At 33.7% G+C, this 27,499-nt stretch overlaps 1 protein-coding gene across 8 annotated transcripts in view; it reads right to left on the bottom strand.

The window, feature by feature from the left end:
- Positions 1-273: 273 nt before the first annotated feature.
- Positions 274-27,499, bottom strand: part of LOC308504605 (annexin A1) — a 110,438-nt gene continuing 83,212 nt past the window's right edge. For 7 of the 8 annotated variants that reach the window (XM_081065593.1, XM_081065591.1, XM_081065592.1 and 4 more), the window contains 12 exons: positions 13,225-13,304; positions 13,020-13,128; positions 12,413-12,507; positions 10,626-10,739; positions 10,129-10,219; positions 8,448-8,527; positions 8,197-8,253; positions 6,531-6,624; positions 5,571-5,666; positions 4,362-4,420; positions 2,738-2,860; positions 826-1,830 (listed from right to left, as the gene is read on the bottom strand). In XM_081065593.1, the coding sequence (XP_080921719.1) occupies positions 1,774-1,830; positions 2,738-2,860; positions 4,362-4,420; positions 5,571-5,666; positions 6,531-6,624; positions 8,197-8,253; positions 8,448-8,527; positions 10,129-10,219; positions 10,626-10,739; positions 12,413-12,507; positions 13,020-13,128; positions 13,225-13,304 (1,055 nt within the window). In that variant the 3' untranslated portion in view covers positions 826-1,773. Of the gene's footprint in view, positions 1,831-2,737; positions 2,861-4,361; positions 4,421-5,570; positions 5,667-6,530; positions 6,625-8,196; positions 8,254-8,447; positions 8,528-10,128; positions 10,220-10,625; positions 10,740-12,412; positions 12,508-13,019; positions 13,129-13,224; positions 13,305-19,679; positions 19,908-27,499 lie in introns of those variants that run through there. The other variant, XM_081065594.1, reaches the window with a different exon arrangement.

Below are 27,499 nucleotides of genomic sequence, written 5' to 3'. Positions count from 1 at the left end.
GGCACCTTCCAAAGAAGAGCAGTAAAAAGCACGAATGGGGATGGAAAGGAGGGCAAAGAGAAAATAACTCACTTGGGAAGTTTCTTTAAAATTAATTTGGAAAAGGAAGAGGTGTGAATGCAACACTGACTGAGAAATATTTGTACCACCTTGACTCTATTTTTAGAGAATAGTAATGATAAAAGTCCGTCCTGCCTCAATGTACCTTCCCAGGTTCCCTGATTTCCCACTCAAGTGCTTCTCTTTCTCACACAAGCACACAAACACAAAATTATACATTTTATATAATAGTGAACTAACTAAAAAAATTCAAGGACTGTAATAAGAAGCATATCTGCCAGCCTCAGTTTGGCTGTATTATGGACTAAGTCAGCACAATTTTTTGATAGAATGCGTGGGACAGGTGTACATGGAAGAAATTAAAGGCCAGCAATCAAAACAAATGAAGTTATAATCAAGTGAATGCAGCTGAGGATAGTCAGAAATTCAAATACCCAACTCTGTTCTTTTAGGGATGAATTAATAAATACCACTTACGTTGTAAGAATACTGTCAGAGGAAAATAATTGATTTTTTGACAAAAGTACAAAAGTAATTCAGTGGGAAAAGGATAGCCTGCTCAACAAATGGTGCGGGAGTAATTGGGCTTCCATAAGCTAAAACCAAACAAAAATAACCTTGACGTAAGTCTCACACTGTGCACAAAAAATTGTTTCAAAATGGATTACAAACTAAAAAGTAAAATGGAAAACTAAACCTTTTATGGAAAAAACAGGAGAAAACTTTCAGGATTTAAGGTTAAGTAAAGAATTTGTAGAAGTGACACCAAAAGCAATATCAATAAGGAAAAATTGGACCTCATTAAAATTTAATATATTAGCTTTGAGGTTATATTAAGAGGACAAAAAGACAAGCTACAGACTGGGAAAAAATATTGGCAAACAACATATTCGATAAAGCACTAGTATCTAGAATACATAAAGAATTCTCAAAACTCAGCAATAAAAAATAAGTAATGCCAAAATATAAAATAGCAACTGTACCAAATGCTGGCAAAAGTTGTGGAGAACCTAGATTATGTGTATACTTATTGTGAAAAAGTAAAATGGTACAGCCACTCTGAAAAGATTTGAGTTTCTTAGAAAACTAAATATGCAACTACCATTTTTTAAAAAGTGAGGAATGTTTATTGCTGTTGCCATTTCATCTTTATGCTGATGCATGAAATATAGCAGAATGTCCAATTGTTATAATGCTGATGCAATAAATCAATTAGTATACAGGGACACTCTCTCAATAATCTGTACCAAGATGATAAAATATAAGGAGTCCACTTTTTTAACTGTGAATATTTTAATTTACTATGTAATAACTATTTCATTAAATGATTATAATTTAGGATTGAGCCTCCTGTCCTCTGATATCAAATCATTACATTACATACAGAAGAAAATCAAAATAGAAGGACCAGTGACACACCCATTGTCCTGTAAAATCATTTTATTTTCTGTTGCATAGACATCTTTCTCAGGTAATGTTACTAGAACCTATTTATGGGGTTTTATAGTCGGGGTAAATATATTTTTCAAAAACTTTTTTCTATTATACAGAGTTGTGATACAAAAAATGATTTATAGGCTACAGTTTCAGAAGGCAGTTAGCTGGACTAATACTACTGAAGAAACTTTCCTATTTAAGTCTATAATATGGAATGAAAAGATATGATTAAAAAATTTTCTGATCAAAAAAAGCTTGAGATCATCAAAGGAATGTTTATTGTCCTCCACAGAGCGCCACCAGGATTTTCTCATAATCTCCTTTGGTTTCATCCTGTTAATTAAAAAAATAAAATATGCTTAATGCTACGTGAAACCATAATCAATGTAAGGTATTTTTAAATCATAGTATAATTATTGTATTAGTAGACTTAAAAGTTGTAGAACATATATCACAATACATCGATTATCTATGATCTTTGAGAAGAATATTATATATTTTATTAAATATAATTCTTAAAGCAGATAACTGACACTTGTTAATTGATTATTATACTAAAGCAATAGTTTCCAAGATTCAAATTGTAAACTTCTCTGAATGATCATGTTGTGTGTTAGAGCTATTATTTTCCAAGAACAAAATGTCACACGGAATTAAGTAAATATAACACAATTATCATTTCAGATCACCTTGAGGAATATCTGACTCACTCACCAAAGAGAAAGTTATAAGCTTGTAATTGCCTCACTTTTCTTGGTAATTTTGGTTACTCATTATAAGTAATGAATTTAAACAGTCACCTGTCTTTCAATAACTTCAGAACCCTTGACTTGTTTTTATTTTTATTTATTAACATTATAATAAGACCACACGAACATGCATTTTATACATTTTACATATGACAAATTAAAGAAAAACTTAGACTAAGTTTCTAACACTGATGAATATTTTTTGCAAAGTAAATTATTGTATCTCCTTACTAAAATGTTTTGGTGGCTAAATTTATGTATGGGAAACTAAATATTTCTGTGATTGCTGAAAAATTTATATTATGTTTTCAGTACAGAATTCACTAGTGGATTATACCAGTGAAAGTTAAATGACTTATAAGTTACGTATCCTAATATAACAAATTAAACTTATATGTGAACTTTACGAATACAGTAAATCAGCCTTTATATTTGAAGTTGCAAAAAGAATTATCATTTGTAGAGGTAGCATAATGAAATTCACAACATACCAGGATAGCTTGGCAGAGAGAGATACCATACAACTTCTGATAGCATGCTTTGATATCATTCATGTCGACTTCAGAACGAGAAACCATAATTCTGATCAATGTCTTATGACGAGTTCCAGCACCCTGTCCAAAACAAATGATGGCGAAGTGTTTCTCATATTCAGGGCATACTCTTAATGAATCAGAATATGGGTTTGAACATGAAATTCTTTTGTTCACGTATGTAGTTTCTATGGAGAAACTATCTCTGCATTAACACACACACACGCGCGCGCACACACACACACACACACACACAAACACAGAACCTATTTATGGGGTTTTATAGTTGGGGTAAATATATTTTATATCTATCACCACACAAGTGGTGATGTGATAAGTGGTGATAAGAGGTGATAAAATGACAAGAACCCAACTGCTACAGCAGTATGTTAAGAGAATTTACAACCTCCTAATTGGTCTTCCATCATCTTTCCTTTGTCTAAACTAGTTAATAATTACAAAGTGAACTATCTAAATTGCAAATCTGATCATCTAATTCACCTGTTTGAAATCCTTCAAAGGTCTTCTGTTTCTTTTAGGACAAAAACTAATCATTTTATCTAGGCTTACAATGCCCTCCCTAATTCTACAACCTTTTCTTCCACTATGCACCATCGTTCTAATGGTATTTATTATCTTGAAAGGGTAATGTTACATCCTCCTCCTGGACCAACCTTATTTTATCCCTCCATCTCTTCCACCCATGTTCTCCTCTGGCTAATTCCTATTCACTTTCAGGTCTTAGTTTAGCTGACAGCAAGGCTATATTGATTTCCAAAATCTGGGGTACAGGTCCCTCTTCTACTTTTCACAATATTAGGTTCATCATTACCCACTGAATTACCCCACTAGATAAGAGATGACATGGGGTCAGGGATCGTACTGCCTACTACATAATGGCACATTGCCTATCATTTCACAGGGATTCTTTCCTGTTAATTGAATGGTTAGATCTCCCTTTAAAGACTTCCCTATGTTGGAGTCATAATACTAAAGGAAAACAAGACAACTTCATAACTGCACAATATAAGTATATAGGTGGCAGCCTATATAATATGATGAATGCTAGAGAATAAAGTTAAAGTGAGTGAAGTGTGTCTCAAAACATCTTAATAACACCTTCTACTTCAGTAATCTTAGAATAACATTTTAAAACCTTAGAATGACATAATAATCCATGGCATGGAAGACAGAATAATAAAAAACACAAATGAAACTTAAAATGGGGAAGATTATAAAATTTACAAAGTGGAAGATTGTAAAACTTAGCAGAAGCAGGTAACTAAAATCACACATTAAAGAGAAAGTGTATAACCCTTCCTGTGTTCAGATTTTGTGTAAATCATGAGTCACCCAAATTACCTACAAGCTCACCTTACCATCTTACCCATGAAAAAATAAAACAAATCTAACAATTTTATTCTAATAAGGAAGTGTATTACCTCTTGCATTGGATGGAACAGTGACTCTTTTTAATGGGAAGATATTAAAATAAGTGTCATTTTCAAACAATATGAGGTTTTATGTTCTCTCCACCAAAAATATTTTTTCCCCTCATAAAATCATATAAGTAGAATCTTACCTTCATGGCCTGATGAAGCTTCTCAGCAAAGAACATTGGCTTGTTTGTGGCACACTTCACTGTAAGAGAGTCACATTTTAGTTGATATATATTTATCACAAAACAAGAAAGATTCATATATCTCCTAGAAACACGAGATATAGAGTTTTGCAAGTCAGATTCCATTATCCACCCATTTGTCACCTCTCTTCCCCATATGGGATATTTGGTTCATAAAAGCTATTGTCTACATAGTGGTTTTGTATATTCTTTCCCCTGACACCATCACCTATCTCCTATTATCCTAAATCCAAATAGCAGCTTCTACAGTTCATGCTATCCTGAGTATAGTCTTCTTGGAAATAGGGAAACCAGTAGGTGTTAAAGACCATAATGGCATACAATGCCTGTTTTTCGTGTTGTAATAAGGATTTCTTTTTTTTTTTTAAAGTGGAATAGGACAGGCTTTAAAAGGCAGCTACCAAATTGAATACTAACAGATGTGTCAATGAGTAAAGTTCTCTAGCTTACTACTCAAACTGTGATCCATGGAACAAAAAAATTGGCATCGATTGGCAGCTTGTTAGAAATGCAGATTCCTAGGCCCCACCCCAGACCTAATGAAATCAGAATCTGCATTTTAACAAGATTTCCAAGGGCTTTGTGTGCACATTAATGTTTGAGATGTGCACACGCTTTAGAACACAGGTTCCCAGCCCTGACTGGTCATCTGAATAACACAGGAGACTTTTAGAATCTTCTTATTCTAAACATGTTTTCGGAAGACACCAGGGAACTCCTGAATCAAACCCTCTGGACTTGCCCAAGATTATTCAAGTGGCAAGTGACAGACCAGGTCTTGAATCTGTATTTATCTAATTACAAATCCGATGCTCTTAAGGACCATTCTGACTTTCCACTGTGCTACGTCATGCTGGCGCATTGCTTGGCATAAGTAGGTGCTCAGTAAGTCTTTTCCACCTATCTTTTTGAAACAGGGAAAAATGTATGTTATTATTCAGGCCATTGTATACCATTAGCTAAATATTCATTGCCGTTATCTTACATGTTGCCTGTATCTGAAACATAGATAAGCTATATCTGAGTTGTTGTTTTTTCGTGTTTTTTGTTATTGTTGTTGTTTTGTTGTATTTTGTGTTTTAAATTACGAGACAGCATTGACATTGCAAGTTCCATTTAAAAACTTCTTCCCCCTCCAGGACTACATACCAATTGTTGTGAAGCATTTCTCGATGTCACCTTTCATCTCCAGGTCCAGAACTTTGTTCATGTCGTGCTTACTGTACTTGGCGTATTTCTGAAACACTGAATATTACATTTAAACTAAGAGATGTAGCAAGCATCCTATTCTTTAGCAAACTGTTGCAAAACCAGGGCACTGACTCAAAGCATGCCTTGGGATGACGGAACTTCAAAATACATAATTTAAAGCTAACTACTCAACTCAACATATTTCGATACTTCATCTTCTCCTAGGAACATAACACACGTGGCTCTTTTGGTGCTCCTGTATATTTAGGGGAAATTTTGCCAAGGGTTGACATTTATCCGAAATGGCATGTGATTGACAATCACAACACTTAAGACATCAGAGCTAAGTGCCATAGCAAATGGATCTTCTCTTATATAAACATCTGCATTAATATTGCTCTTCATATTACCATTAGAAATCAGTGTGCTATTATAAGATAATGAATTTTAAATAGCCATCACGGCTTTCCTTTTGCTTTGGCTTCAGGAGGCTCAGAGCTAAATCTTGTGCTCAAACACAAGAACTCTTTTTGGTTTTTTTGTTGCTGGAACATCTATATACTCTTTTCTTCATTTAGCCCAAGTTTTTTTGTTTTTCTTTATTGTAATCTCATTTCTTCTGTTGGAGTATATATTTTGTCACATCTATTCCAAATATTTAGGGAGAACAGAAGTAGTGAAAGTAATGAAATAATGTTCTACATGGCAAAGTCACAAAATGTGTTTTAAAATACTATAAAATGATGACTCTACAAAATTAAACAAATGCACGAGTATCAGTAAGGGGTCAGGGGCACTATATTCATTTGGTTTAGGAGTGATGCTGATTAAGGGTTTTTCTCTTTCCTTTCTCTCATTTGTCCCCAAAAAGATTGCATCTCTCTAAACAGGTTCCAGGAAACATTTTTTTTTTCTTACCTCTGCGAAGATGGGAATAGCTTCTGGTGGTAAGAATGGTATTGAACACATTCACATCTGTCCCTTTTCTCCTTTCCCCTGCTTCATATAATGCCTGTCAAGAAACAAAAATAAACACTTGACTGTCTGTTGACTTGATAGCTGCACAAGAATGTTAGATTGCTTCCAAGATTTTCTAGGTAGCTGCTTTGTATTCCGATACAATCAGAGTAGGCAACGCTGAGATGGCAAGTTCCTTAAAGATAGGAGCCATATTTGTTTGTGGAGTATCTTCCACAGTATCTCTCAAGGTGTCTTGCAAACACTGGAGACTGAATATGTTTGCAGAAATGTTTGTTGAATTAAATTTAAGATTATACTCTACATTAAGGCAACTACAAGGGAATCTAATTTTTTTTTTTTACTCTTAATTGTTCTAAGTAAATGTCAGGAAATAGTACTAATAAATCCATAATTCAGCTATAACCTAGATTTGAATTTCGATGTTAGAATTTCTAGATTCAAATTTTGACTCTGCAACGTGATAACTCTGTAATCTTAGGTAAATAATTCAACCTTATTAAACTATAGGTTTTCCCCTTTTGTAAATGAAAAAGATCATCTCTGCCTTATTGTCACAAATTGCTCTGTTAACTTTGAAATTTAATTCCAATAATTTTCCTGAGTCACGCTAATCCATTTAGCTGCCATAAATATACATCTAAGAGCCCTGATAGTCTTAAAATGAAAAGCAAATTCAGAAATGTCACAAGCAAATAAGAAAATTATTTTATTATGGGCAATTATTCAAATACTATCTTTTGTTTTCTCGTATGCTTGCATAATTTCTATTAAAATGGTCACACTTCTAATAGACAAGTTATTTTGGACTTTTCAAGCAAACTGATCTGATATGTATGCATTTATTCTACAAAAAGTTAATGAATGCCTATTATGTGAAAGATAATGTACTACTACAGTGAAGGGAGTAGGAGTGGAGAAATAAGTTTCTATCTTTACTGATTCACTGTGATGAATTCATAGAGAGAATGCTAGCCCATGAGGAAGACATATGCAAATAATAATATTTTTTTTAAACAGAAATTCCAGGCCCTAAACTGGCATAATTTTTCTAATGTTGCCAATGGATTTGTGTATAAACAACCAACAACCTCACTGAAACTCTATGTAATAATATAGTTGAAAGTATATCAATGTTATTATAATTGTTTTATAATTATAATGTTATCATTATATTTTTACAATATAAACTTACAGCTATAAACCAGTCCAATAATCACTGTTAAAAGAATGTAACATGTGCTCACTCTTTCCATTTTACTTAATAAAAATTACTTTTCCCTTTCTTAAACCTAGTGAAAAAAAAAGTCAGTCTACTCAACATAACATTTCTTGGGAATGACAAATCAAAATCTCATTGCTCTCTTTCAGTCCTTTCCAGCTTTATGAATAATGAGATCTACTGAAAACATAAAGACCACATTTTTCTTTCTTGGACTGCTCAAGTACAGAGCGATGTCATTCAGGAAATGAACATTAGGTGCCCGGGGCCTCTCGGAGGATCTTAGACTTGCTTTCATGTGGAGGTCAAGTGGTAACCTCAGCTAAGGCAGGGCCTGTTGCAGGTAGGAGGTGACTCCAGGAGTACTTAGAAACGCTTGCTTACCCTGGCGTCTGAGTCAGCCAAATCTTCACTTTGGCTAAAATCCTCAGATCGGTCACCCTGGAAAAAAAAAAACCCATTGTCTTGTAAGTTGTTTTCCAGCATGTAATCACATGATTTACTTAATTCCCTTAAAATTCGATAAATAATATTCTTTGAGAAAGAAAGTCAATTGCTCATTTCTAGAGAGAGATGCAATCCAAAATTTTACTCTTCATAAAAGAAGAGTATTTCCTGAATCCTCTGACTTATACCTTAATAAGAGAAAGCAAAGCCTTCTGGTAATCTCCAGATGTGTCTGAGGTGATGTCTTTAGCCAGGTCTCTCTTCAATTCTGAAAAAATAAGAAAAGTATATTTTGCAGTAAATTAAGTAATTGTGATAATAATATGTGACATGTGACATCTCTAAAATGGCTTACAATTTGCAATTCCAAATGTTCAATGTGTTCAATGACTTATAGAACACATTTCAAAATATTATCTTTTTCTTAAATAAAGATAGAGATAGGAAAGCAGATAAAATTTTGGATCATCAAATTTATTTTCCTACAAAAAAATTTATTTCCTATAAGGCAATGAAAGCAATTTACATAATACTGTGAATGAGAACCTACAGTTATGGAGCTTTTGCTAATATGAATAAATTCCATAGGTATTAAATCATTAATTCTATAATAAACATGCCAGAATTTAAGCAATGTGATGAACAGAACAGTTGTTTAAAAGAATAAACCAGAGATACATGCTTGAACACAGATTATTTATTTACTTTAAAAATTGTAAGTATATGTAATACAGTTTAATTATGTATAAAACTGTATATTTTTAAGTCTGAGATATAGACTTAAAATTTTTATTTGCATAAACACCCTAACTAAACTACACAAAATAATGCTGTATTAGGAAAAAAATAACTGAATTTATAATTAATTAAAAGACGGGGCAATTTTATAAGATATCATTGGACTATATCTTTGGTATAATGGAGAAATATGGATCTTTATCTTTGTAAACTTTTACTGAACAAAAACAAAAAACTAAAAATAGTGTCCCTCTTGATTATTATCACTGGTAAACAGATCTAAGATAAATATTGATAATGAGATAAGAATTGCAGAAAATGAGGTTAAAACCTTCCTTATTCTGATTTTTTTATTAAATTGCTCTGAAAATAATATGTAAGGGCTGTTGTATTCTCTGTGGTTGGGATGAAAATCAAGCAGAAAGGTCCTCTCTCGTGCCACACATTGGTCTGGGAAACTAGAAAAGGAAAATAGGAAAAAGACATAGCCCTGCCCAGAACCCAGTTGCAGCTACCTGGTGTGGTGTTGAGCATATCGTTTAAATGACATGTTTCACTGAATAGATAAAATGAGCCATGGCTAGTCTTTCATCCCCATGAATCCAACTGGAGATAAAGAGTCATCACGTATGTTCAAGCTGATGTTAAAGTTTCCATTGCAGGATTATAAGCACCTGGCTCTTTACTATTTCAAGGACAAATGGGGAATATTTTCTTTGGAGATTTTAATATTTTTTGTTATCTTTTCAAAATAAAAGACAACAGGATATTTTAATGAAATGAATCTCTGAATAATAGGAAATGTTTTTAGAAAATTTTTTGAATTCAGTGCTTCGAATTGAATTTTCCATTACAATAATATGGGGCCATTTGTCTTAGAGAGACATTTTTTACTAAATCACAAACAAGATGAGGGCTGGGGCGTGGTCTCCCTTATCAGCACCCTTGCAATTTAGATACTGTCCTGTAACAGTGTGTGCATACAGTAGACATGTGCCAAATAATGAAGAAATATTTGAGTATGTAGAGTTTCCCAAGCCCCCATAATTAACATCCACATTAAATTTTAAGAAAAGTGTATCAGATTTCCTTTCTAACTAGGGTCTTGGACTGTTGGACATTAAAACTTACCTTCTCTATAGACTCTGTTAATTTCTCTGATTTCTCTGTTAGTTCTTGATGCCAAAATTTCATTCAGAGTGTCTTCATCAGTTCCAAGGCCCTGAATTAAAAGAGAAGAAAAGAAGAACTGTAGGAAAGTCTTCATTGGAGAGCATCAAGTACCAAAATTTGTTTATATCGGGCATTTAGTAAATTTCCCAATATTTAATGATTACAGTAAGCTCTATTATGTTGCTCTAAACACAAATGGGTTTAAAGCCAATATTTTGGGCAAAGTTATAAAAAGTGAGATAAATGATTCATATAGTGACATCACGAGGATGGTGGAAATAATACAGCTGTTAATGCCAACATTCATTCATTCACCCATTCATTCATTCATTTTTTATTCCCACTAATTGACAGGCCTTATATATTAGATGTTGAGGATACACGAAAAGGCCTTCGTGGATTTGACCTACACATTCTTTTCAGGGAAGGAGTTTTGCTTAAATCAGGTGATTTACCTTCATGGCAGCACGGAGTTCATCAGCATCAAATTGGGCTGGAGTTTTTAATAGAGCCAAAGCAACTTCCTCAAGGTGACCTGTAAGGGCTTTCCTCAGAGTTTCATCCAGGGGCTACAACAAAAAGATTAGAATCAGGGCTTCTAATAAGTAATATGCTAGGTTATACAGCAATGTAGAGTTACCTGACTTTTAGGTAATTTTATTGCTGATTCCTAAACCCAAATAGCTTTAGCGCTCCTTCCCTTCGCATACAAAAGATATTTACCATGCTATCTTTTAGTGTAATTAGAATGAAATTTTACTGAATTCACTGATAACTTCTTAAAGAACAGTGTTCGGAATCTTTTACATGAGGAAGAACTCACAAAGCTCAAAACATAGGGTTATGTATTAACAGAAATAGTAGTAAGAATACTTAAAAAAATACATGATGTATTAATAATTTTTCCAAACTCTAAAGTTTGCACTTCTCACATAAGCACTATAATCAGACATTGACATTATACAGTTTTCTAATTGCATTTCTTAAAAAAATACTATTCATATTGGGTATAAAAAATTTAAAGTTGGGGTGGCCGGTTAGCTCAGATGGATAGAGCATGGTGCTAATAACACCAAGGTTGCCAGTTCGATCCCCGCATGGGCCACTGTAAGCTGCACCCTCCTTAAAAAAATTAATAGTAAAATAATATATATATATATATATATATATATATATATATATATATATATATATATATATAAAGCTTACTTTTAAAGTGGTGTGGACAAATAAGGGCCACATTCTAAACCTGACAAGCTCAGAGGAGGCCAGCATGGCAGACTCTACAAACTCAAGAGACCAAACTAAACACACAGGATGGTCTGAACATAAAAATTCCTAACTAAAAGTGGGTCATGGCGGTAGTCACGTCCTAGGCCAGCAGCTTCCTTGACAAAGGTCAATCTTTACTTTAAGTGAGCCAGTCTAGGTGTCTCTGTGCATCCAAAATAACATACTTTTGAAATGTCAGAGTAATCTCCTTTTGCAGACCCCTGAAGGCACACCCACCACACAAAGCAGACCAAAGAACCCCTCATTGCTTTCTTCTTCCCTGAATACCATCTCTATGTGCTGTAAATGTTAATTAACTATCCTGTACTCACCAATGTAAAAGATGGATGTGTCTCTCCATTTACGTTATCCAATCCCAGAGATTTCCTCACTTTGCTTTCTCCCCCACTCCTCCTTAATCTACCAAAAGATTTCAGTAACCCTTCTTACGTCTCCTCCTTTGATTCTAATATAGAAAATGAGCTGCAAAATTGCCATTCTCAGGAGTATTTTCTCAATCTGTTGAGATATCGCTTCCTGGCAATTGTCAGTTTGGCTCAAAGAAACTTATAAAAATTCTTTACAGGTTTGGAGGTTTCTCACGTCAACAGTGGAATTATATGTATAAACTTTGCGTTTTGACATTAAACAGCTCAGTTTAAATTTTAGCTGGACACATTTCAATCAGAACATATTCCTTATTGCCAACAGTAATCTTGATGTTTGCTATGTTCAAATTAAAGACTTGTCTCCAATATAGAACACCACACTTGCTTAAAATTTACACCAAGATGGCCAATGCTAGAATTGATTTGATTGCAATCAAGTGGATAAACACTGCAATCCAAGTCTTAGTTGTAATGGGAAAACAGTGTTAGAGACTGAAAGAAATAGGTAACCATGTTTCAAAATCCATGTTTAATACAAATGTAACTGAAATTAAATATCTAAATTTACCACTGCAACCCACCTTTCCTTTTTCCTGGAGATATGCTGCTTTGATCTGCTGACGCTGTGCATTGTTTCTCTTGGTGAGAATGTCAATGATGGTTGCTTCATCCACACCTGGAAATAAAGGGCCACTTGGCTTTTAAAATCAATTTTCTTCCTCATTAATAATTGACATTAAATGATTCATTCTCAAGATGCTCCAAATGAAGTTTTTCACACACTAAGAAGTGTGAACTCTATAAATGTGACACCAAATATCAAAGAAAAACACTTCGGATGACAGTCTACTCATTTGAATGAGAAAGGAAAAGGGAATTGTCCCTGGCCTTCAATGTTGCAGTGTTTGATCTTAATTCAAACCCTAAATCTGAGTAGAGGTGTTGGTTTCAGCATTGAGTTTCTGCTAGAAGTGAGCTGCTAAGGATATCTATGGTAGCAGAGATTCTACTGATTTAACCAAAATGTTTTACATGATAAGAAAATAAATATATCTTTGTTTGTTAAAGAAATCTTTTTATCTTCAAAATGAAACAGACTGTTTTCACTGCACATGCCTGTTTTCCAATAGCCATTCAAACGGCCATTGTGAAATGTCCAGGAGGGGAATGTTTGGGAAGATTCATTACCTTTAACCATTATTGCCTTATGCAAGGCAGCAACATCCGAGGATGGATTGAAGCCAGGATAGGGGCTCACTGCTGACCCGGGACCACCTTTGGATCCTTTCACAGTGTTCTGTGGATGAGAGAGAAGAAATTATTTATGTCCATTCATTCATACTAGTTTCTCTTTTAATATTTAACTAAGTTATTTTACTGTCATTTGACTTACAATGTATTCCTGCTCTTCATTGTCAATAAACCAGGCCTGCTTGAGGAATTCTGATACCATTGCCATTTTTAAAGAAGTTTCTGGAAAGAAAACAGATAGATGATTTTACAAACCGCAAACTCACCACACATATGCACTACTCCATTTCTCTTACATACACAAGACATAGAGTAGCCTTGACCTTACTTTGCAAGATTACTTTTAGGAGCATAAAAAAATACAAGAAGTAAGTTTTTTGTTTGTTTGTTTGTTTTCTAAGGAGAGTCTTTCCCTTGAACAGAAAACCATAGACTCTAATCAGAAACTTTCTATTTCTTGGCATATTCAGTCCTATTTTTTAGGTATCAGATGACTACTACAAACAAGCATATAGACTGAAAAGAGGAGCTGGTGATTTACTTCATCATTCTAAGTTTACAGACCACTCAACTACATGCTAAGCACTTAGGTTGCAAAAACATCAAAACATCATCCCTTGCCTCAGTGAACTTAGAGTTAGTGTATGTGCTCTGTGGGAAAACAGAAAAGCTAAGGAAACTGTTTATAGGAAATGCTTGCTGATTTGAGCCTCTCTTGAAATGAGTTGAGACTAATCTGGTAAAAAAAATTAAAGAGAACAAAACAGAGAGAAGTTTGTCATATTTGGGAAGCTGAAAAAAGTTTACTGGAACAAGAAATATTGACAGAAGCACCAACAAAGAAGTTTATATGTATCCCTAAAGCTTTGGGGAAACATTAATGGATTTTTAAAAAGAAAGTGGTATGATTCCATTTATGTTTCAGAAATATTACTTATCCTGTATCATACAGAATGACTAAGAGATAGGCAAGATGGAAGATTAGAAACCATTTAGTAGATCATTAGAGAATCTATGTGGGATTCATGAGGGCCTGAACAAAAAAAGTAATGGCTACAGAAAAAGCATGACATTTACGTGTGTAAAGTAAAATCATCTATGACAATCTGCAGGAATGGATTTAAACTTAAAAATCTATCCATAAAATGATACTCAGATGCTATTTCTCCCCAAATAATTTGGTATCTTTTTCCATTCCTTGGTATAAAATTATTTCAGCACTTTGATTTCTTCCTATTTGAGCTGTCCTAAATATTAGTCCTACATATTTTTTCCCCACCCAACACAAAGATCCCAGAGAAGGATTATTTTATACAAGGTTCTTTGCTCTAACAGGAAGCATTAGGGTGAAATTGCAACATGGCTGCCTTTTTCTGATAAACTTTATTTTAAAGGAAATTTCTTGAATTGCTATCATGGTTCAACAATGTTTCTATTTAATCAATCATTTTTTAAAATCTGAAGTATATTAAAGACTAATGTGTTCTCTGTTTTATTTTTATCCACAAAAGAAGCCACCAATGAGCCTTTTTGTCTGGGGATGTGTTTTTAGGAGCTCATGCTCGAGGACTACACTGATATCTCTCCATACCTTCTTGTTTATCTTTCTCAAGACTATTCTCATGAATGCACATGAAAGAGATTGCAAGGATAATCTAGGCAGTTTTAAATTCTTGATATGAAGCTAAATGACTCATGAGGAGTAAAGCCCATAATCTGATTCCTTAATAGCATGTTCAGACAAAGTACTTCAATCCCTACCTACTGAAAAATAACTATAATTGCTGAAAAATAACTATAATTCCAAGTAATGAGATTAAATACATAAGGGAAATAATATCCAAAGCAGAAAGTATCTCCACTTAATTATCACGGGATTGTTCAAATTACTATCCTATCAAAGAAAAGCAAATATATTGTGTATTTATTTAATTTCCTTCCCATCCCCACAAGCAATTGGTAAATTTGAAGTTGTTTCCTAAGTAGTTTGGCACAAGGTTTTAGTTCCCATTACGATATAATCTGGTCCAATTGCTGTTGGCATTGGAGTTTCATTTTCGTATTGCATAACTGGCACATCCAAACCATGTAGCAAGTTCTGGCAAGGTTTCAGGTATTTGAAATTTCTATTTTTATCACCTTATCCATGCCTTTCATAAAGTAGAATCCTCAAAATCAGTGATCTGGTCAGTCACTTAGCAAAATACTTTTCCCAAGTTTAGAAATATATGTTCCCATATTTCCACTCTTTTCGATTATACAACAAAAATTTAAAAAGAAATTAAAGAGATTAAAGATATTGCCAAATATAATTTTTTAAATGTCACAATTACAAAATAAATGTTATTAAAACTTTTCTATACTTATTTTTTTCACTTTCCAAAAAAATGCTTTAATAAAGCAACACTTCCTTAAAAAATAAACTGAGAAAGCCTAGGAAAATAATAGGCTTAACATAACATATCAAAAAAATAAAAAATAAAAAAGGTTGAATAATTTATTTGACACAACAGAGTCCACAGAGGAGACAACTTTGTAACACATCCTGAGTTCCTGGATTTTCGTGTGAAGTAATTTGGATGGCCTGAAAGCAAGGTCTAGACATGAAAAGCAGCCTGAAGAGAACATATTGCAGGAACCTCAATTCAGCCAAATTAGATGCACCACTCTTAGCAAAACCTTAAAGACACAAGGATTTTGGCAGGATGTCAGAAATTGCTCTAAAGGAATTTTAGGACTTGTGTACTGCTAGTTAAGAGCTCAAAGTCAACTGTAAGTGTTAACAGAAACTCTTAACAGTTACAACACACCTTGTAAATTCCACAGCAAAAATATTTTGGCCAAAAATTATTGCCAAACCATTCTATCTATTCAATATTTACCCTCTGCATGAAAACCAGCATTTTGTATTTGACAAAAACCCATTCAATCATTTGAAGGTAACACTTGTTAATAGTAAATAATGCATGCAAAAATGTTTTATGGACTGCCACACGTTATACACACGTCAGATATTATTACTATTCAGAGAATGATCTGGTGTGGAAAACAGATTTGTACAATTAAAAAAAATAACCCTACAAGTTCACAAAAGATTTTCTTTTTTCTTTCTTTTTAGTTGCAATGTTTAGAGCTTCTACTAAGTATTTAAAAGATTATTTTATGAATTTGCCTTGGCTCAATATGTATTTAATCTAAGTACCAATGAGACGTGAAGCCAAGTTGATTTCAGTCCTTAACATCATCTAATTTGAATATGAAGTCGGCCACTTCTACATAGGCTGACCTAATTGGAAATTAACAATATTACAGAGTTCTTCCGGCTAACGGTCTATTTGTGAACATGCACTGCCTACCAATAGAGATTACCATTTTTTGTATATTTATGTGTCATAAGAGAGCTCTCTTCGTTTCATTCAGTAAGGAATTAAACAAGGTAAGTATGCATAAAAAGGATGCCTAAATGTTGGACAGAAAGAGATCCATGCTTACTAAATGTAAGGAAAAGGTACTCCAGAAATGGTTCCTTTTTCAGAAATGGCAACTGCCCCACTCAACAATTTGAGAACACTAGGCTTATTGTATCCAAGTTAATTTCCTGATTTTTTTAAAAACTGTATTGTGGATGTGTCCTTGTTTTTTTTAAATTTATACAGGCAGAAGTATTTAGAGGCATAAGGCCATCATATCTGCAGTGTTCTCTCAAATGTTACATAAAAAAAATAACTAGATAGAGAGGGTCGAAGGGAGAAGGGAAGAATTAATAACAAAGGAATTGCGGTGAAATGTTAACAGTTGGGGAATCTGGTTATGAAGTATGTGGTATTTCTGTGCAATATTCTTGCAACTTTTCCGAAGGGTTGAAATTATGAAAGAAAATCTGATTTTTTTTTTTAAATTGCTATTTCCATCGGTCAGCCTCAAGAAAGGCTACTTCTAGAATTTGTGGTTCTAGAACACATGTTTGTGGTCTATCATGCCTTCCCCGTGATGCGATAGATGAGCAGAGTTCTACAAGGATAGCAGCAGCAATTAATCTTTGCACAGGCTAACATCATTATTTCCTTTTACTACCCAGGAACACAGTGTTAACTTTCTGGCAGTTTTCTAGATAATAGTGGCAAGCTTCAAGACATACATCAATTCATACCTTTTGATTCCAAAGGTATTGACTATTCTTTTAAACTAGTGAGCAAAAGGACAGTGGCAAGATCAACGTTATTTCTAATAGCTCACACTGGAGAATCAAATTCATTAACAATTAACCCGTGGAGACTGTGGCAGGTTTTACTTCAGCCCTAGGAAGTTTATATTTCAGTCCTTTGACTTCCACAGTTTTTTCCTCAAGTATATATTGCATAAGTCCTTTTCACACCTACCTGTGTGAGAGAAGGAAATTAGACTGTACAAAGGTGAGGCTCCTGAATAACCACTGTATGAAAAGTAGTCTTATGTTTTGCTTCCAGGCCTTTGGATAGGGTGTTACAGCCTTTGCCTGGAATGCTGTTTTCTCCTCCACACCCACTTCCCTTTGACTATTGCTTCTAAGTGAGGACTCAGCATAGACCTATTACAACCTCCAGAAAGCCTTCATTAGTTCAACTCTGGGTGGGGTGACCTGTGCTCTCCCAAAACATCCTGCCTTTACCCCTAGAGTAGCACCTATCATTCTGTATTATCACTATTTATGTATCTATAGTTACAGCAACATTCTATGCGGTCAATGCTAATCTATTCGTTATGTACCTCTAATTCCTGGCAAAATGCCTAGTATTTAGTATCTTAATAATATTATTGAGTGAATAAGTAGTGTTTGAATGCTAATTATTCAGGAAACATATCTATTTGTTAATTTAACAAATGTTTTCTACCCATAATTATAGGACATAAAAATAAGAAATGAGTTTTAAGTCTTATTTTTATTTCTTTAACTGACTGTATGATGACCTCAAGAAAACATTTAACTTTTCTAGAGGGTCTTCATTTGTAACAGTAAGAGTTGGAATAAATAGTACACGAAGTGCATGATTGCTCTGCAGTGTCAAATTTTACCTCAAGTGGTTGGAGGTGGAAAAAATTAGCATAATGAAAGAGGGTATTATATAAATTGTATCTGTTCTTATCTTTCTGATAAAAATCTATCCCATTTTAAAGAAAGGAGCTCTTTTACTCCAAAAACTGCTTTTGGCTTATCACTGACAAGTAATAGTTCTATTGCTTTAGCTCTAATTTCTAAAATAAATTAATGGGTCTAGAGAGGATTAAGAACCACAAGCTCAGCAAGATAACATATACGGAAAGAAAAAAAAAAAAACCTTTGCAGATCTTTTGATTGAAAAAGTATTTAATAAGCATGAGACTCTAGCTTGTTCCTTAATAATGGTATAATTAGCTATTTTCATAGCATCAGTCAAATGTTGGCTATCTGCCAGATGTGGCTGAGCCTGGGGCTAGGGTGGTAACATCTCTTCTGGAGAAGAGGCCATTTCAGAATTATGAAACCAGCATTTCACCCATTTGACTCTTTTTGCAAATGTGCCTTCTCTTGTAGCTACCAAAATACATTCCTGCAGGCAGAGGGGAATATTACTTTTTCAAAGCTCATACAAATTTTAGACATAAACAAGGCAAGAAAAAGCATACCTTTCTTAATTAGCATTAAAAAGTAGATATCAGGACATTTACTTTAACATTCAAAATGGGCTAAGAGAAAAAATCTTGAAGGAACATTTGTAATGAACGATGCAGGTTATGATTTAAAATCTTTCACTTTTGCAAACATAATTCAATGCCAGTAAAAACTATAGATTTGCTTTGTGCTTTTCTAAAAAGTTTTATAGCCATTAGCTCATTCAACTATCAAGATGCTACTAAATAGAATGATTTTTAGATGACCCAACTGGCATTCCTAAGGCATAACTTATCTGACACCACCCGGAAAATATGCCCTTTCCCCTTAGGTTTCGGGATCAGCATAGGATAAGCCTGTTCCTGACACAGAGATGCAGGGATAAGAAGGTGGCCACACCCTTTTTAAATGACTAATAAGCGGATCCTCTTATTTATTTACATTGCATAAGTAAAATAACATTAATTTCAAAGTGTTGATTACAAAGGGCATGATACCACAATGAGGTCTGAATCTATTTAGTTTTTCTTACAAAAGAAGAAAATAAAGTACGTAAATCCTGCAATTTCAAACCAATTCCCTGAAGCCCATCCTGGCCTGGCTCCCCACAAGCACCCACCCTCCAATGTATTTCCATGTGGGGCACACAGAGCTCTTGGAAACTCCTAACTTGTAGGAGGAAAACACATTCCTTCTTTCTTTTCCATGGTAACTCACCAACAGTACAATAATCCAGTATTAAGCAAACTTTCCATATTTTTAAAGTTATATTTCTTAGCTAAGTAAAGCAAAACATTACAATTTGTGATACCAAAACAGAAATACCCAACGTAATTTTACAGAAAGATTTACCAAAATATTTTAAATGCAATTAGCCATAAATCCTATAGAAGTAGTAACATGTAACATCGTGATGGGAAAAGTTTTCAAAACAACCGAACCTAACTAAAAGGAAAACCAAGACTTACCTTTTTATCCACCTTCTTCCAAAGAACTAAAAAGAGACTGTTCTCTGATCCTTTCACACTAGAAGTGAAGCCTTGGGCTTCTGATTTTATAGTTTGAAAGGAGACCACACCCAGCAACCAGAAGTTAGTAATCGGCTGCCTTTTGTTTGCAATACAGGGCTCAGCAGTGTCCAAAACAAAGTGAAACATGTCTTGCAAAACTACTCACTAAACCAACTCATAGCTGACAGCACAAAGAACCGGAAGGGCAGATTTCTTTTCCCTCTCTTTGGTTTGAACTGTTTTATTCCAGAGGGTGTAAAATGAAAGAGATTTTCAAATATGCAGCATTATCTGCTCCAATCCTAATACCAATGATTAGCTCTTTTCTTTTTTCTTCTTTCTTTCTTTCTTTTCTTTTTCTTTTTTAGTTAAACAGGTTTGAAGTGGAAAATGCTTAAACTTCGAAACAATAAAACAAAAATTAGGAAAAAAAAATCCTTCTGTTTGAATCCCAGCTCCATCACTTATTAGTACGTGACCTTGGAGACATATTAAATTTCCCTGAACCTTTTTCTACTTTTGTTAAATGAAAATAACATTATCTAGGCTGCCTACCCACTATAATTCTTGTGACAATTGAGAAGTAATGTACATTTGTAATTTCCAATGTTATACAGTGCTGAATAATTTTGTAATGATATTTCACCAGCATTTTTCCTGCCTTCAAAACAAAAGACTTTTTGTGCTTTCATATAGCTTGTTTATATAAATAAAAAATATAAACGAAAGGTCTAGATTGTCCCAAATGTTTAAAAAAAAGTTATTGCTAGAAATATGATCTTTATGACATTCAAAATAAGTATTGGCATTAAAGGAAGGCCTATTTATAGTCATTTGTATAGAAACAATTTTATAAAAATTTTGATATAAGTAGATCCTTGACATAGTAGAGTACTTGAACAATAAACCAGAACTATAAATTGAAAGGATTAATGGAGTATCAACTATTACGGAGCAGGTACCTTAAGGAATTTCCCACCTGATGCAAAGAAAAGCAATTTGTTCTGGTAGCCTCTATGGTGACTCATTTTTATTATTTGTGAAATCTTACAAAATATTATATGATGTTTTCATTAAACTATGCACAGGTATGAATTCTCTCACAGCATTATGGTTCAGTCTATGCTACATTTTAGTGGTTTGTTCTTTTTCCTCTTTTTCTTATAGATATCTCTGGTATTTATGTATATGTCAGGTTGACAGACACCAGTGAAAATTATTTTAAAGATTGTCAGTTTTTATAACACATTGTAAATTCTCAATGCTAATTTCAACGAATTCAACATATCCTTAAGTAGAATGATCATATAACCTAAACATTTGAGAAAAGGCCAATCTATATTTTTGGCAAGTACTGTAAGTATGTGTTGAATTAATTAATTAGCCAGTAACTAATTAATTGATATTATTGCAAATTAATCTTGACAGATGTAGACCCGCTTTCTAATACCACATTTATTTTGTCAGATGAAAAGGGAAAAGATAATTACACAAAATTTGTTTTTCTTTTTTGTATTTGTATTCCTAACTTTGGTAATGGAAATGGAACATTTCTGCACAGTGACAATCTTGTGAAATAAAGAAAAAAGTCCATGTACCTTTTATAAAACATAACTACCTAAAAGGAACATACTCTTATTTTGTCTTGTTTTTGTGCTTACTAGTAGCACAAATCCAGAGGAACTGCTCCATAAATTTGAATTTGTAATGCATTGGCAAACTTATAATAGTAACGATAAAAGTGGTATTTGTGGATGAATTAAGGAAAAAAGTTAGAAGAACATTTTTTTTCCAAAATTAACTTCCAGTTGTAACTCTAAAGGCAAGTGAAACTCCCAGATATAAAAAGAAAGTCACTAATCATGTATGAATATTGCTGTGAATAATCTGGAAACTTCCCCCACACAATAATGTCCAATGGATTTGTGGAAATAAAAGAAGACATAACACATTTTCATTAACAGCTAAGTGATAATCTAGGGTTAAATGCTTTATGTGCTTGAAATGCCTCTTATTACAACTCTGGAGAAATGACTCACCACTCTTACTGTTTCTAGCAGATGATGACTCATAAGCTCCATTTACTTTACAGAGAAAGCACAGAAAATAAAGGAAGAGAAGGAAAGAAAAAATATAGTTAAAAGCAACCACTATTACATTTTCACAGCAAATGTATTTATACTCCTTTAACATAGACCTAATAGTGAAAACAAAACAATATGACAACCTATGGAGTCTCTCACACATTTTGTATTTTAACAGAACAAAAGTATTGGCACAAGACTCTAGCAAAACATCTGATTTTTGTAAAGTATTGGCACAAGACTTTTTTGTAAAGTATTTTTGTAAAGTATTGGCACAAGACTCTAGCAAAACATCTGATTTTTGTAAAGTGTTCTCCCCACCCCTTTATGTTAAACTCTATTTAAGCATTACTTTTCATACGGAGGAAGAAGTGATATATTCAGATTCATCAAAACCAGCATTTCACTGAAATCCCAAAATCTCTCCACAACTTCTTTATACCTGCTATCCACAGACAATAAAATAATTGTTTTAGTTTATATTTCTAATACACTCTCAAGTTAAAGTATTTTGAGAAATAGTATTCAAAATGGTTTTCCTTTTACCCCTAGATATGTCAAGTAATTTTCTCACACACACATACACACTGAATTAATGGAATTATTATTATTACTCAGTTATTCCCAATATTACATAAAATAGAGATATATTTTTTCAAATTCATGAAGTTAATTAAATGGTCAAAAGGATAACAAAGGTGAAAGAAATGCATCTTTGTTGGACTTCACTTAAGGAAAAAGAGACAAAATTATCTGTGTGTAACAAGTTGAAGGAAGGAACTTCATCTTCTTAACATATCATCATAGGGAGGTGATTGAGAATGACAGATTAGCATTTTAATAAATGATCTTGTTTCTTTGATTCAGCAAGAAAGAATGAAAAGTATTACCCTCTCCACCAAAGGAGTAAAACATGATTGGAATTCCCTGAGATTGGAGTTTCCTTATCCCCATGGGTTTTGGAAGGAAAATCGAAGTTTCCCATTAGGTTGGGTCCCAGTAAGACAACTTTTTGGTTCTGAAGGTCCAGACATATCTGGAGCAATGGGTTTCAACCTTTAGGTCAAAAAGCATTAGTGAATTATGGAGTCAATTTGCTATGTTCTGACTAATGTTTAAAAAAATAAAATAGAAAGAAATAGAAAATGAACAACATGGAAATTATCAGAGTATTTCACATATTATGAGGTAAGTATTAATTTGTGAAACCTTGGCTTACAGTGTTGTATGTGTGCGTGTGTGTGTAAGTGTATGTATCCCATCTGAATGTCATACTTAAAAATGTTTGGAAAAGACTGGAAATGTACTAAAGGATATCCCCAAGAAAAGTGGAAAATATTGTGTATTTTCCTAACTATAAAATCTAGAGAATGCAATTGTATCATAAGGAGTCATGTATACATATGCTTGTGTCATTGTTTGTATAATAAAAAATTGAAAACAACCCAATTATCCATCAATAGAGGAGTGGATAAAAAGTGATACACTATGAATGAACTAGGTATATAAACATGAATACATGCTAAAAACATAATATTGACCCCCCCAAAAAAAAGTAGTGGAAAAGGACAAGTATGATATTGATGCAGGTGATGTTGGATCTGCTGGCAGTTTCTGAGCGTGGGCCCAGATCATGTCTCATGAAGCTGAAGAATGGAAACACAGACCAGGGAGAGGCAAAAGTTTTAAAAAGAGGATAGTTTATTAAAGGCAGAAGAAGAGGTTGCAGCTCCGGAGCGAGAAGGGGTCCCTAATGGGAGGTGCCCCATGACTGAGGCAAAAACTCCTACTTTTATATCTTCCCTTTGTTTGGGGAAGGGGAGCTCTTTGGAACTTGTTTGAAGTAGGGAACTGGTGCCTTCTAATGAAATTTGTCTACCAGATTCGTTTGGATTGCCCATCCTAAAGGAATTAGCAAAGCAACCCACTCTTTATCTATCAGATCAGCTCCGTTTGTGAGGCCAAAATGAATTTTATGATTAACCTTAAGGCCTTGTTACATTATGTCCTGGAGCAAAGGAGTGATTTCAAAACCTGAAGTTTTAGGATGTGACTATCTTTGTTTATTCCTCCAGGGACCTCCCTGTCTACCTAGGGACATGCTAACTCTTCTGTATCAATACTACTTAAATAAAATTTTTAAATATCACAACAGTATATATATTAGAAATGTTTACATATGAAATAGTATTATAACAGCATGATTGAGAAGGATACTTACTAACTGGATAAAGGTTAACCCTGAGGAGACAGAAAAGTGAATGGCATAGAGTATGGGTTTTTCACCATACCTACATCTTTTTCTTTTTATAAAGGCATTCTGAAAAAAGTAATATTTGTTAAACTTGAGAGTTAGAAACAAAGGTGTTTATTATGCCCTTCTTTTTTACTTTCTATGTTTTCAAAATTTTCAATATTATATGTAATAAGGGAATAAGACCTTTTTCATCCAACATCATATTTATGAGATTCATCCATATTATCATGTGCATTACTATTGTGTATATTATTGTCTTTTCATTATGCTCATTGCTCTGTGGTATTCCATTGTGCAACTATATCACAATTTTTAAATCAGTTTTTCTCTAAATGGAATGTCTCTACTTTCTGGCTATTGAAACTATGCTACTGTAAACATTCTCATACATATCTCTGGCACTTTGGCTAGTTTCATGGGATATGCATACATTCAAGTTGAGCCAATATCGCCACATAGTTTTCCAGAGTTGTACCAAGTTACACTCCAAAACAGCAGTAGATGAGAAATCCAGTCATGCCTTATCCTGCGCAATATTTGGTGTTGTCTTTTTCATTTTAGCAATTCTGGTGTTGTGAAGTAGAATTTCCATAGAGTTTTAATTTGCCTTTCTCCAGTGACTAATGAAATTAAGCACCTTTTTTGCATGTATATTGGCCGTTGGACTATTTTCTTTCTTGGATTGCCAGTTCAAGTTTTTGGCCCATTTTTCTAATGGGTCATCTGCCTGTTTTTTTAAATTTTGTTTTGTTTTGTTTTTTCGAGTTATTTTCTTTGTTTAATCTTCACAAACAGGCAAAACATCATTTTTTAAAAATCTTAAGTAAATTTGCTTGCACACGCATACATGCATGCATGCACTCCCAGCATGCACAAAATAATTGGCCAGATCTGAAGAGGTGATTTCAATTCTCGGTCCTGGGAGGAAAACAAGAGGTTTGGTTTCTCTGGAGCATGTTGTGTCCTTGGATCTGTCCATGTCTCCATGTTAGGATTATCACAGAAGGAGCTGTCTTTCAAGGGCTGACTTCACAGGACATGAAAGAAGTAAGCCCCCACTGCCGTGGTCTAGGAGCCTCCATGCAGGTCCTAGCAATTGAGCTGGTCATCACCATGGAGATCATTGGAATTAAGAACAAGGTGCTGCCCTTTCCTATGTCACTAGACTTTCTAAAAGCTTATGTGATCTAACTATAAGAGAAAAATTGCTGAAAACTCACTCATATTGAAATTATTCCTCTTCTAAGTCTATGAGTTTCGAGGTAAATATTAATTTGATTTATAACTTAAAGGAATGTTATATTTCTTCTACCCTACTGTTATAATTTCAAGAGCTAGCAAACAAAAAATAGCTAACATACTTGGGCTAAGATCTTATCTCTCTACCTCTCTACAATTTCTTGTGTAAGTAAGAAATCTTAAATAAGATAGAAGCTCAGATTAAATGACAGCTATCTATTCCTGTGTGACTCCAGAAAAGTCAGTGAATGATTTGGTGACTCAATTCTTACACTCGCACCAAGAGGCATGCTAGGATTAATAATTTTATATTTCACAAGTCTTTTTTAAACCTTGAATACGGTATCACCATTCCTTTATATTAGCCTAAAAAAAAAGAAGAAGAAGAAAAAGAAGACTGTCGCATTGGCTATTACAACTAAATTTATCCCAATAAATTTCCAAGAAATCTTGAAGAAGGCAAATTAAGATGTGTATTGAAGTCAAGAGGTCAAACTCTGCTTTCTTGGTCCAGGGAGAGCAAAGGAGCTATTTAAATCCAAAGTTGTGAAATTTCTGGTTTCCTAATGCCAGTTTAACTACCATACATTTTGCATACAAATTCTTCCAGAACCCTTACTAATCTGTGCTATCACCGTGATTTTTCCTTCTGTGTCAACCCACTTATAGCAAAACTTTTTGATGAGAAAAGAAAATATTTATAAATGTATTACATGACAATATTTATTTGAGTAACAGATATTATTTATTCAAAAGCCCAATTGACAGGAACACTCATTTTCTGCTGATAGGAATACAAATGAAAAGGTATCCTGGCAGTTTCTTACAAAATTAATTAAGGACAGTGTCATAACACAATCCAGTGATTGCACTCCTAGATACTTACGCAGATGAGTTGGCAAACTTATGTCCACACAAAAGTTTGCACACAATTGATTACAGCTGTTATATTTACAATTGCCCAAATTGGAAGCAACCAAGAAGTCCTTCAAGAAGTGAATTGATAAATAAAAAATTGCATATCCATACAATGGAATTTTATTCAACAGTATAATGAAATGTGTTTTCAAACCAGAAAAAAGACATGAAGGAATCTTAAATGAGTATTGCTAAGTGAAATAAAGCAGTACGGAAAGGCTATACACTGTATGATTTCAACTATATGACATTCAGGAAAAGGCAAACTCTAGAGAAAGAAAAACATCAATAGTTGCCTGCGGGTTGGGGCAGGGAAGATGGAAAAAAATGGATGGAGCACGGTATTTTTAGGGCAGAATACTATAAGATTATACATATGACTATGCATTTAGCAAAATGAAGAGTGAGCCCTAATGCAAGCTATTGCATTAATTAATAAGGTATCTATATTGGCTCACCAATTATAACAAGTGTATCACACCAATGCAAGATATTAATAATAGGTGGAACTGAGGCCAGGGGAAGAGGAAATATATAGGAACTCTCTGTACTTACTACTCAATTTTTCCATAAAAGTCGAACTGCTCTAAAAATATCTATTAATTAAAAAAGAAAGTCCAGTTGACTGTGATTCCTAAGATTGATGGACTAATTCAAAAAGCATTACATAATCAAGACAAAAAAAAAGTCATATGAGTATTTTAAAATATAGCAAGTCTTCACATTAGCAATTAATTTTATATATATATATATATATATATATATTGAGGAGCAATGTGTTTTTCCAGGACCCATCAGCTCCATGTCAAGTCGTTGTTTTCAATCTAGTTGTGAAGGGTGCAGCTCACCGGCCCACGTGGGAATCAAAATGGCAACTTTGGTGTTGTGAGCACTGCGCTCTAACCACTGAACCAACTGGCTGCTCCCACATTAGCATTTTTAACCCCCAAAGGTTTATGGCATGAAAAAAAGATTCATATCCTTAACATTAGTAATTATGTTATTTCCAACTTCAAGTTGAACAGATTAAATAAGTAATTTTAAACAATTTTTAAAATGGGAACAATTAGAAAAACCGGATCTCCGTTTTACACCATATGAAAAAAATATGTCCAGATTTGTCTAAGATTTAAATGGAAGTTAATATATAAAACAAGAAAAACTTTTCAAGATGTCCTGGAAGTAAGATAATCTTTGGGTTGGGAGACTGCTATCCGTGGATGGAAACCTAATATAATTAAAGAAAAGATGATTTTAAAATACACTAATAAAAATCCACA

The sequence above is a fragment of the Rhinolophus hipposideros genome (genome assembly GCF_964194185.1).
Source record: "Rhinolophus hipposideros genome assembly, chromosome: 11".
NCBI lineage: Eukaryota > Metazoa > Chordata > Mammalia > Chiroptera > Rhinolophidae > Rhinolophus > Rhinolophus hipposideros.
Note: the sequence above shows the minus strand (reverse complement) of the source record. Positions and strands in the feature narration are given on the sequence as shown.